This window comes from Mobula birostris, chromosome 1 (genome assembly GCF_030028105.1).
Source record: "Mobula birostris isolate sMobBir1 chromosome 1, sMobBir1.hap1, whole genome shotgun sequence".
NCBI lineage: Eukaryota > Metazoa > Chordata > Chondrichthyes > Myliobatiformes > Myliobatidae > Mobula > Mobula birostris.
In genome coordinates this window covers 156,985,286-156,998,268 of record NC_092370.1, presented here as the reverse complement: position 1 = coordinate 156,998,268, position 12,983 = coordinate 156,985,286, and the positions used below count along the sequence as shown (strand labels likewise).

At 44.1% G+C, this 12,983-nt stretch overlaps 1 protein-coding gene across 2 annotated transcripts in view; it reads right to left on the bottom strand.

The window, feature by feature from the left end:
• Nucleotides 1–12,983, bottom strand: part of LOC140201052 (calpain-3-like) — a 163,222-nt gene that overhangs the window by 48,254 nt on the left and 101,985 nt on the right. For both annotated transcript variants that reach the window (XM_072264667.1, XM_072264666.1), the window contains exons 6-9: nt 7,641–7,724; nt 5,823–5,908; nt 2,203–2,280; nt 267–427 (exon numbers count right to left, since the gene is read on the bottom strand). In XM_072264667.1, coding sequence (XP_072120768.1) covers nt 267–427; nt 2,203–2,280; nt 5,823–5,908; nt 7,641–7,724 — 409 coding nt within the window. The remainder of the gene's footprint in view (nt 1–266; nt 428–2,202; nt 2,281–5,822; nt 5,909–7,640; nt 7,725–12,983) is intronic.

Below are 12,983 nucleotides of genomic sequence, written 5' to 3'. Positions count from 1 at the left end.
GGAACGTGGGGAGAACAGGACACAGGGAATATTAGTTGGGATTGAGATTGCTCTGTGACCTGGCATAGACTTGATGTCATAAGGAAATCTGAAAATTGATATGAAAATATTATTAGCCTCTTCATAGCACAACAGGGGGGAAATTAAATCTACTTTCCTCAAATTCTATAGTAAGCAAATAAAGTTACCAGACGGGGAGGAAAAGGTGGAAGGTGTCAGGGAGGGATGGAAAAGAGACCCACAACTGGCAGTAGGGAAGGACTCACCGGGATAGTTTCGGCAGCCTCCAGCCGAACAGCCCCTTACCCACCGCCCCTCATTGATGGACACCGTCCACTTGTGGAGCTTGTCATCGTCCAGTGCATCTGGCGTCAGGTTGCAGATCTCCAGCTTTGTGTAGTTCTTTTTGAAATCATCAAAAGCCATCCTGCAAACAGCAACAGAGAGGAGGTGTTGTGTTCCATCCAGTAGCCCACTGCTCATCGGGATTCTTGCTATGAGGCATTGAATGATTAAAGCCTGAGTCAGGTTTAATTTGTTCATGTCTGACTGGGCTAGGAAGGGACGGGAACACCAAACAAAATTAGCAAGTGAAGCCTGTGGTTGTTGCATTTCCTCCCGCTGACCCTGGCCACGCCTCTGGTGCACTCCAATATTCTCAAACTAACTTCCTGCTAATTGGTTCATTAATGTCAAGCGTACCAAGACACAGAGAATATATGCACCAAGTGGCAGTTTCGCCTGAAGATAATAACCAAACATAAGTATGCCAAGGCATATAAAGGGAATAACTGAATGCAGACTATAATGTTACAGATTACAGAGAAAATGCAGTGCAGCCAGACAATAAGGAGCCAGGGCCATGATGAGGTAGATTGATTGATCAGTAGTTTATCTTCATCATACAAGAGGTCTGTTCAGGAACGTTATAGCAGTGTAATAGAAGCTGTCCTTGAACCTGGTGCTGTGTATTTTCTGGCTTTGATATTTTCTGACCGTTAGGAGGAGGAAGAAGACAGAATGATCTGGATGGGGGGGTGGTCCTTGATTATGTTATACTCCTGTTCCCAAAGCAATCACCTGCATTAGGACGCCGTGGTGCCGCAGTTGGTTCTGTGACCTGACGGCTCCAGAGACACAGGTTCAATGTTGAGTTCCGACGTTGTCTTTACGTGCTCACTACATGATTGGCCACATTTACTCTGGTTTCCTCCCTCACCCTTATTGGAATAAAGAATCAGGGGATACTCGATGGGCATGTGAGACAAAGCAAGATGTAAGGCTACAGGGAGACAGAGTAGGGAAGAGAACAATGGGGATTTCTCTGCTGCGTGCCGACAGATGGACTGAATGGCCTCATTCTGTGTCATAATAAATAGGAAAGACCTGAGGCAGCAAGCAAAAGGTCCACCAACTTATACAAACCACAGGTTTCTCACTAACTAGGCCATTCAGTCCATCAAGTCTATACTGTCTCTCAGATCACATTCCCTAACATCCTCTTCAACTCCACTTCAATTGTCTTGGCACTCACCTGTGCCCCAGGAAATTTACAGTGACCAGTTAATCTACCAATCTGCATGTCTCTGGGATATGGAAGGAATCCGGAGCAACTGGCTGAAGCCCACACAAAAACGGAGGGAACATGCAAACCCCACACAGACAACACCCAGAGCCAGGTTCAAGCCTGGGTTCTGGAGCTTTGAGGCAGCAGCATTACCTGCTGTGCCACTGTGCCCCACTCTTCCTTGTGACCTGGACTTCCGTACACCTGCGGAGGCCCTACAGGGGTCCCCAGTTCTCCAGGCTTCAGGCCCTTCTCCCCGCTAGGTACCCGCCTCACTGCCCTTGGTATTGTGGGACTAGGCGAAGACCTCTTGCTGTAGTAATCTCAGGGAATCAGCCACCCGTGAGTGAAGATGGTAGCTTCAAAGGACTGCTTAATCACATGGACGTCTGCAAGAAGGAGAAGCCAGTGGCCGGCAGAACCAGCAATGGGAAACAGTGAAATCAACCAATTTTTCAATTTCCTTAGAGACCCACTTCAGCTGCATCTCCAAGAAGCCCAGTGTTTTATTCTGAAATTAGGCTTTCCAATTCTATGCTGTCAAGCTATTTTAGGTCGGGCTGTATGAAGGGGATGTGAGCAGTATTGATAAGACAGAGTGTTTGAACATCAGGCAACGGGGCGTTTATCCTCACCAAAACTCTCCATCATCTTTCATTTGATGTTGCAGCCGTTGCTTTTGCGATTTGTCAATCTCAGACCACTCTCGGGCCCTGGAATGGAAGGGGAATACCGTTATCAGACTTGGAAAATCCCACACTCACCCTGCCTCCCTCCCAAAGGATGGAAGTCTGGAACCGCCATTGCAACATCCTGAACTCTTCACCAACTCCTGCTAGGGAAGGGCTTCACAAACAAGATCCTGTGTCCAGCTAGTACAACCACAACTTGCAAGAAGTCACACTCCAAGATATTCCAAGGCACTTCACAAGAGCACCTTCAAATGAAATGTGCCATCACACCAAATATTAGAGGAGATACTCACTTAATGGAGAGTAATAATTATCATTCTTGTCCTGTTCCCTGCAAGCGGTCAACTATGTAAAATCTATCTTTACCCTTACTCGGTTGGGAATGTCAAGTGCAGCAGGTTCAAACGCACATTCAGGTAAGCAGCAGCGATAGGCCACAGCCCCTCGTGTGCTCTACCCTTCAATGAGATCCTTCACCCACTTGTTTATCATAACTCTGTTTAAAAATATCAAAGACTGGTTCCATGGCCTTTGAGGAAGAGAATTCCAAAAGACCCAACCTTCTGAGACAAAGAAAAAAATTCCCTACCTTTTCTTAAAGATATATCTCCCTCTTTGAAAGTATATCCCTGGTACTGAATTCTACCCAAGAATAAATATCCCCTCCACGTCCACGTATCGTATCCTCAGGGCACGATGTCTTTGAATCTAGTCCCCTTCTCATTCTTGTAAACACCAGCATACACAAGCCTAGCCTGCCCAACCTTCCCTCCGAAGTCTACTCTGGATAGCATGCCTTAGCATCCTTCCTTAAATAAGACCAGTTCAGTACACTCCATCCATTTTCACCAACACCCTGCTACTGCCCGTAAGGAGTTTGTACGCTCCCGCCGTGACTGCGTAGGATTCCTCCAGGTGCTCTGGTTTCCTCCAGCAGTCCAAAGGTGTAACAATTGATAGGTTAATCGGTCACTGTAAATTGTACTGTGGATAGGACAGGGTTAAATCGGGGATTGCTGGGCGGTGTGGCTCGAAGGGCCAAAAGGCCCTTCCCCATGCTGTACCTCAACAAATAAGAAAAATATAACTAAAGCACTTGAAGTGGTTTCCTCTCAATAAGTAACCAGTCGGTTAGTCTTCCTAATCACTTGCTGTACTTGTGGGAACAATGCATTCAGAAGCCTAGATCCCTCTGCAGTCTCTCACCATTTAGATAGTATGTTACCTTTTAATTTAATGTTTTTTGGAAGAATGGACAACATTTCCCACAATATACTCCATTTACCAGATTCTGTCTGTATTTTTGTAGCCTCTTTATGTCTTCTTCACAACTGACTCTCTTTGTCTCAGCGTCTGAGTGTTTTACATTTGCAAAAAGAGGCAGTTTCTGGCCATCAATTGTTACATCTTACTGACCAGACAAAGACCCATTTATGCTCTTTCTCTATGTCCTGTTAGCCAGTCAGCCTCCAAATGAGTCAACATGTTAACCTCCTACATCATGAACCATTTCTTTTGACAATAACAATGGATGTGCAATATTATTAAATATCTTCTGGAAAATGAAGTTTAGAACATCCATCAACTTTTCTTTATTCACAACACAAAGAACTTCAATGAATTGCTTGCTCATGTTTTCCTATACACAAAACCGCATTAACTTTGCCAGGTCATTTTGAATGTTTCAAAGTGTCCTGCTATAACGTCCTTATGAGGAAAACTTCTAACACTTCCCAATGACAAATGTTAAGTTAATTGGCCTGTAGTTTCCTGCTTTCTGTCTCCCTGTCTTTTCGATTAAAGGAGTTACATTTTCAGAAACACAATCAGAATAAGGTTTATTGCCACTGACACCTCAGGCTCACATACTTCCTCCTTGAATGTAGCAACGAGAAGAGGGCATGTCCTGAGTGGTGTGGGTCTTTAATGATGGATGTCACATTTTTGAGGGATCACCTTTTGACGATCTCCTCGATGGTAGGAAGTTAATTCTGCAATCTTATCGAATTTGCGGAAATTTTGGAAAATTAAAACCAACACAACAGCTACCTCATTAGTCAATTATTTTGAAACCTTAGAATGAAGTCCATCAAACCTGAGGTGCTTAATGTCCTGAGAAACAAACAATCAAGCCAGCAAAGTTGACCACTCACACCAATTTATCACTTGGCACAAAGACACAAGTTTTACGGAAGTTTTGGAAAGGAACTTAATTTCTTTGAGGCTTGCTAACAGAAGGATGGTGAAGTTCAGGAATGATTCTCAACTTGAGGAATGATGATATCCAAGTTCAGTTGTATTGGGGAAATTTACAAAAGAGGACTGTGGAAAGTATGAGAGAGTCATGGGTGGATTTAAGACCAAATTAATTCTAAAATTTGCTGTCAGTGAATGCCACACTCTCTGGTACAAATTAGGACAGAACTTTGGTGAGTTCACAGAAAGTAAATGAAGGAGGTCAGGCAGGAGTGTTCTGTGATTTGTTCAGTGCAAAGGAAACAAGAACTTGAATGAAGATTTGATCTGCAGGTGACCTGAGGTAAGAGCAGATCTGGGCCATGCTATAGAGGTGGAAGTCTGTCCTGGTGGTTACAGCGATGGAGCCTACAGAATGATGGGAAGCAATACTGTCTGACTTGCGAAAGGAGATTTCTGGCCATCCAGCAATGAGTCCAATTGTCTTTAGCCAATCTGAAACAGTGGAGGGGTCACAAGAGGTGGTAGCGATATAGAGCCAGGTGTGGTCAGTGTACATGGGACATTTATTTCGTGTTTCCAACGGATGTTGATGGGAAACAAAGCGTAGATTTCAAATAGCAGAGGTCAAGGGACAGATGCTTGGGAGCACACAGAACACTGGTGTGGAAGAAGAAAAGCTATTGCTTACAAATTTCCATCAATGGCTAGATAGCTAGATATGGAACCAGCTGAACATAGTGACACTGAGGTGGAGAATAGTGTGGACAACCTTGTCAAAGGATGCAAGGAGGTCAAGAGGTATGACAAGGAGTACCTTTGTCCTTGTTTAAGGATGCAGGGTATTAATCAAGAGGAGCCGTGTCAGTTCTCTGGTGGGGTGGGAACTAGACTGGAGGGATTCAGGGCTCAAGAAAGCTAGGAGGTGACATCACATTTGAGGGTTTTAGAGAAGAAAGAGAGAGTGGAGGTGGGGCAATGGTTTGGAAAGACATAAAGATCAGGATCAATGCTATGAAAGAAATGGTGAAAACAACAAAGGAGAAGGGGAACAATATCTCAGGAACTGAATATTGACTTACACAAGGGAAGTGAAGTTGGCTGGTGATAGGGGAAATCACATGTGAGCCTCAATAGATCCTTTCCCCAAAAATATAGACAGAAACTACAAAGTTCAAAGTATTGTACATAGCCCACAGATCATCGCCATGGTTCACTGATGCCATCTTGCTCCAACTACATGGACTAACCAAACATAAGACAGACGATCCTAGATTTTTCCTTTAATAGCCCAGGGACAACATACAAGTAAAACAAAATGGACCACAGTTACAAATCTTTACATGATTAGAGCAAGGAAAACATACTTATCACTCCAGGGCCCATTCCACTCAACCGTTCCCCATGGGTTCCTCAAACGCACCAACTTCACTTTCTGATTTCTGTGAGTGACCTGATGTCAAAATTACCACTGTTACTTGAGGACAAAAATTAAACACAAAGACATAAACATACAGAAACGTGGAAACCTTGATGTTTACTCCGTGACTGCAACAGAGAATTTAGTCTCGAAAATGTGCCCATATCTACGTGTAAGATTTCCTCCCAAGCATAGCCCCAATCTTATCAGAATACATGCAAGATTATGTGGAAGTGGGTGAGAGTATAGGTGAAACCATACCCACTATCCAGGTATTAGGCTTGTATTGCATTAGTCTCCTTAGAGCTATGAGATGCAATGATGTGCAAATTATATTTTCAATATTTCCAGGTTAACTTCAGCCAAGTTTAAAGCTTGACAAGAAATTTCTGGGGTCTCTTGTGTTTTCCCAGCCTGGAAGCTCACCCAGCGATGCCCCCCTTTTTCCTGGGCCATAGTGTAAGTAGATCTCCCTGATCTACAAAATAACTCTACTAGCATTTTCAAATAAAGCTGCCATTCTACAAACCATATTATTCTTCATTCATACACCAGTTAAAGGACAACCCTCTGATGACTTCATAAATCTGGATGCATCCACCATTTCTGCTGGCAGCTTGTTCCACACCCTTACCACCCTCTGAGTGGTCCCCTTAAACATTTCATCTTTCATCCTTAATCTATCATTTCCAGTTCTAGTCTCACCCAACCTCAGTGGAAAAAGACAGCTTGCATTTACCCTATCTATAATCCTCAAAATTGTGTATACCCCTATCAAATCTCCCCTCATTCTCCTACGCTCAGGGAATAAAGCCCTAGCCTATACAACCTTCCCCTATAAATGAGGTCCTCAAATCCTGGCAACTTCCTTATAAATTTTATCTGCATTCTTTCAACCTTATTGATATCTTTCCTGACGGTTGATGACCAAAACTGCACACAATACTCCAAATATGGCCGCACCAATCTCTTATACAACTTCAACATAACATCCTAACTCCTGTACTCAGTACCTTGATTTATGAGGGCCAATCTACCAAAAGCTCCCTTTATGATCCTATTCACCTGTGGCCTCATTTTCAGGTAAGTATGGATCAGTGTTCCCAGATCCCTTTCTTGTACCCCACTCCTCAATGTCCTACTGCTCACTGTGTAAACCCTACCCTGATTTGTCCACCCAAAGTGCAGCACCTCACACTTGCCTGAATTAAGTTCCATCTGCCATCTTTCCAGCTGATCAGAGTTAAATCAAACTCTTACCTAGTAGATGCCCCGACCTTAGGAATTCTCATCCCCAGAATACTGTGGAGGTTCAGTCGCTAAGTTCATTGATAGATCTTTGGATATTAAAGGAATCAAGGGATCGTGCAAGAAGGTGGAGCTGAGGAAGCAAATCAATCATGATCTCGACGAAAGGCTCAAAGTGTTGAACGGAGATTCTGGATTCTAGAGCAACGCACAAATGCTCTAGGAACTCAGCAGGTCAGACAACATCAATGGAGGGAGGTGGACAGTCAGTATTGCATGCTGAGACTCGGCTCTGGACCCAAAATGCCAGTTCTCCATTTTCCTCCATACATGCTGCTTGATGTATTGAGTTCCTCCTGTGCCTTACGCAGCATTCCCTACCCCCAGGAACACCCCACATGTGATCTTATACCCAACTGTTTCCTCAGAGTTACCTTAAGAACCCCATTACCAGCCTGTGCCCTGAGTCAATAACATACATGGTAAATTACTTAACGTAAAGACTCCCACACCTTACCTCGTCCACACCAGTTACTGAGTAGGCGTGACCTTTGACCAGGCCGCTGGGCAACCGCGTCTCGAACTGCAGGGGTACGAAGGACTGTCAAAAGAGATGTTGATCAATATGACAATACTGATGAGACAGGGCTATAGAAACAAGCTGCAAATAAACATGAGTCGTTTCACCTCCCTGAGATGTGGCATTGCTTATGACCCCTATCCAGACCAACTTCAAGAGTGTGTTCAAGCAACACACATAAAATTTGCTGGTGAACGCAACAGGCCAGGCAGCATGTATAGGAAGAGGTACAGTCAACGTTTTGGGCCAAGACCCTTTGTCAGGACGAACTGAAAGAAGAGATAGTAACGGTCTCCCAGCCTGTGTCGGGTTTCGTTGAACACCTACGCTCTGTCCACCAGAGAAAGCAGGATCTCCTAGTAGCCACATATTTTAATTTCACATCCCATTCCCATTCTGATATGTCTATCCACGGCCTCCTCTACTGTCAAGATGAAGTCACACTCAAGTTGGAGGAACAACACCTTATATTCCGTCTGGGTAGCCTCCAACCTGATGGCATGAACATTGACTTCTCTAACTTCCGCTAATGCCCCACCTCCCACTTGTACCCCATCCGTTATTTATTTATATACACACATTCTTTCTCTCACTCTCCTCTGTCTCCCTCTGTCCCTCTCACTATACCGCTTGCCCATCCTCTGGGCTTCCCCTTCTCCCTCTTTTCCTTCTCCCCGGACCTCCTGTCCCATGATCCTCTCATATCCCCTTTGCCAATCACCTGTCCAGCTCTTGGCTCCATCCCTCCCCCTCCTGTCTTCTCCTATCATTTCGGATCTCCCCCCTCCCTCCCCCTCCCACTTTCAAATCTCTTACTATCTCTTCTTTCAGTTAGTCCTGACGAAGGGTCTCGGCCCGAAACGTTGACTGTACCTCTTCCTAGAGATGCTGCCTGGCCTGCTGCGTTCACCAGCAACTTTGATATGTGTTGCTTGAAATTCCAGCATCTGCAGATTTCCTCGTGTTTGCGTTTTTAAATTCAAGAGTGTGTTACCAAAATACTACCCGCATATCTCCCATGCCAGCTCTGATCCAAATACCCTAGGCCATCATCACACAACCATCAAACACTCTCTGCCCACACTTCGGTAAATCGGACTATCAGGCTGTGTTCCTTCTGCCCGCATGCAAACAGAAGCTGCAGCATTAGGGCTCCTGTACAGAGAGTCATTCAGTGCTCCATGACTGCTTTGAGTTGGTAGACTGGCCCATGGCCAAAGCTCAGTAACAGGCCGATAGGATATGTCACCAATCTCACGGACTTGATCAGTAAGTGCGTTGAGGACTGTGTATGAAAGAGGACAATTCAGGTGTTCTGAAGCCAGAAGTAATGGATGACCCAGAACATCCTCTCCCTATGAAAGCTAAGGACTGCAGCATTCAAACCAGGTGGCCCTGAACTTTACAAGAAATCAGCACGTGACTTCCATAACGATATCATGGTTGCCAAGAGACAGTGCCAGTCTAAAATGGAGTCGCAGACCAGCTATGGCAGGACTTACACGCTATAACAAGCTACAAGATGAGGTCAGGCAGCATCACCGACCTCACCAACAGCACGTCCCTTCCAATGAACTAAATGCTTTCCATGCATTGTTTGAACTGAAGGGGGTTGGAATGTCACCACCCACTAAGGCAGATTTCAAAGTGCCTGAACCCATCGTCACCATCGCACATCTAAGATCAGGCTTCCACCGAGTGAGCCTACAGAAAGCATCTGCCGCAGGTGGCATTCCTGGCTCTTTCCTTAGATACTGTTCAAGTCAACTGGTGAGCGCATTTGCAAACATTTTTAACTTCTCCCAGCTTCAATATGAGATGCCCACCTGCCTTAAGAAGATGACTATCAAACCCGGTACCTAAGAAAAACAAGTTAACATGGCTTAATGTCTACCACCCAGTGACTCTGACATCCACTATAATGAAGTTTTTTGAGAGGCTGGCCATGCATGCACTAACTCCAGCCTCTCAGACAACCTCGACCCACTGCAACTCAGCTACCGTCAAAACAGCTCTACAGCAGCTGCCTCTCCCTGGCCCTGCACTCTTTCTGGAGCATATGAGAAGTAAAGATGCCTACATCTGACTGCTGTATATGGAGTACAGCTCTGACTTCGATACAACAGTTCCAAGGAAACTCATCTCCAAACTCCAAGACCTTGGACCCATCACCTCACTTTGCAGTTGGTTCCTTGACTTCCTGATCAACAGATTGCAATCAGTAACACCTTACTCAAGGCTCTCCTCAACACTGGAATGATACCACCTTCCAATATATCAACACTGGGCCCCACAAGACAGCATCGTCAGCCTCTTACTCCAGTCCCAGTACACTCACGACTGTGTGGTCATGCTCTGCTCTATCTCCATTTACAAGTTTGCAGATGACACCACTGTAATGGGCCGTACTGTATCTCAAATAACAATGAGTCGGAGTACAGGAAGGAGCTAGAGAACCTACTAACATGGTGACTTGATGACAACCTTTTCCTCAATGTCTGCAAAACAAAAGAGCTGGTCATAGGCTTCAGGAAGGGGGGGTGCACGTGCTACTGTCTACATCTATGGCATTGACGTCAAGAGAGTTGAGCGCTATTGGTGTGAGCATGATCAATAGCTTGTCCTGGTCCATCCACGTTGAATCCCTGGCCAAGAAAGCTTACCAGCGCTTCTACTTCCTCAGGAGGCTAAATAAATTTGTCACGTCCCCGTTAACCCTCACAAACTTCTATCGATACATAATAGAATGCATTCCAACCAAATTCATCATGGCTTGGTACGGCACCTGCTCTGTCTGTGAGCACAAGAAACTGCAGAGAGTTGTGAATGCAACTCAGCTCATCATAGAAACCAGCCTTCTTGCTGCCTCAGCAAAGCAGCTGCCCTCCCAGGACATTTTCTCTTCTCCTGCCTCCTACCAGGCAGAAAATACAAAGGTCTGAAAGCACATACTACCAGGCACAAGGAGAACTTCCACCTGACTATTATAAGGCGATTGACTGGTTTCCTCGTATGAAAAGTTGGACTCTTGACTGCACGGTCTATGTTATGATCTTGCACCTTACTGTCTCTCTGCAGTGCACTTTCTATGTAATTGTAACAAGTTATTCTGCTCTGTTTAATTGTTTTACCTTGTACAACCTTAATCCACTGTTAATCTGTATGAACAATATGTAAAACAAGTTTTTCACTGTACCTCAGTACATATGACATACTAAATACAGTAAATTACATTACCAATGTACTTCTACCCTCTCTCCTACATCCTGCGGACTTTCAGCTTTCCAATTCCCTCTGTTGATGGGATTTCTCAGTTCAGCTCCCCAACTCAGTGAATGTGCAAATTCCACACAGACAGCATCAGAGGTTAGGAATGGACCCAAATCCCAGGTGTGCTCTTCTTGCTCTGTCGAAGCTGCCTTTCCACTCCTGCTTACTAATGTTAACGTACATCCCCTAATGATTGACATCTCAACAGGGGTAAATCTTTGATGAAAATCATGTTTAATTTTCTACTTCAAGATTAAATTCCCTCTTCCTCCTCTGGACTAAGTAGAATAACCTTAGCATAGCCGAATATTCCTCTTAACCAACAATTCTGTCTCTGGCATTATCATACATCCTTCTTGCAACGTGGACTCGGAACTCTGCACAATTTCCCAACTGCAAACATAGTGCAAGAATAAAATAAAAATTTTAAAAACAGCAGATCAGTCTGTTTCTGTGGAGAGAGAAATAGTTAATGTTTTCAGGTCAAAGATGTCTCATCGGAACTGGGAAACAGAAAAAAGTTTGCCCTAACCATCTCTCCCCCATCTCTCTTTCATAGTTCAGAGAAGGGTCTTTGGCTTGAAATGTAAACTTGTTCCTCCTTCTACAGATACTGCTTGACCCAAGGAGTATTTACAAGATTTTGTGGGTTAATTTCAGATTTCCATCATCTGTAGTTGTTTTACATTTTCATGGTACTGGAGTGACTTTAATGATCTTCTATGCTATGCCTAATTATCACATAAATGATCTTTTCACCTTATCCATGGATTCTTCTTCTGCTTTTCCATTGGCTAACATTTTCTCAATGGTCTCTATTTTATCATAAATGAGTTTGACCACTCTGCCGCTGTCTGTGTTTTATCCTGCAGCCCTGATTTCACTCCAGCCACATCTCAGTTATCTCTTCCGATTATAATTTGCTTGCAAAATATTATTGTCTCCATGTTTTAAAACAAAATTATCAAACACCCCAGCACAAGCTTCTAATGAGTTCAGAGTTATATTGTGACAATTAGGCACAGATTAGCACAGATTATTATCGGCATTGTCCGCCATTTTTCACTGAGTGTGTGTGTTTTACATGGTTAGCATTGCCTAGCCTAGTCCAAAAGCTAAAGGTTTCTGATGTTATGTTGTGTGAAAAAAGATCCAGAGCAGCTGCAAGACATTAAATGGTCAAAAGTAGAGGCAAAGCAAAACTTGCTGACAGGCTTAAAGTGTCTCTGTTATACTGTTCACGCCAGAAAATGCTGTGGTTGAAATTCTTTAGATCCATTGAATTTCCACCAGCTGTGCATCAGCTCAGCGTTAATATGGTGTTGGGGTCTTCCAGATCAGGAATCTACTGCTACGCAAAATATGAAATATCCCCACTTCTTTGTTCACATCTAAAAATTGGGGTCTGCTTGTACTTTTATCTGCTTTGTAAGTCAAAAGGTTCAGGCAGCGCAAGGCAGCCCAAGCTTGGTCCTGCACAGAGGTATGGGATAAAATTCACATGTTATAAATGTTATACAGTTTGTCTGGTAAACAACTGTGGAAAAGAATCTGTCATTGTATTTATTCCATGTGAAATGGATTCTCACTGTTTAATTGGACCTGTTTATTCAGATGAGGATTATTCGCAATACTGTTTCAGTTTATTTAATAGGCAAAGAGTTACCCACTGTGGAATTAAAGGTAATGATTAAAGATTAGTGTTATTTGCCATGTGTAGATCAAAACATACTGTGAAATGCAGTGCTAGTTTCAAATCAAATCAGTGAGGATTGTGCTGAGCAGCCCACAAGTTTTGCCACGCTTCCAGCGCCAACACAGCATGTCTGCAACTTACTCATCCCAACCAGAACGTCTTTGGAATGTGGGGGAAACTGGAGCACCCGGAGGAAAGCCACACGGTCAGAGGGAGAACACACAAACTCTTACAGACAGCAGCAGGAGCTGAACTCCAATCTTACAGCTGGCGCAGTAAGGCGTTGCACTAACTGTGACGCTACCGTGCACAAA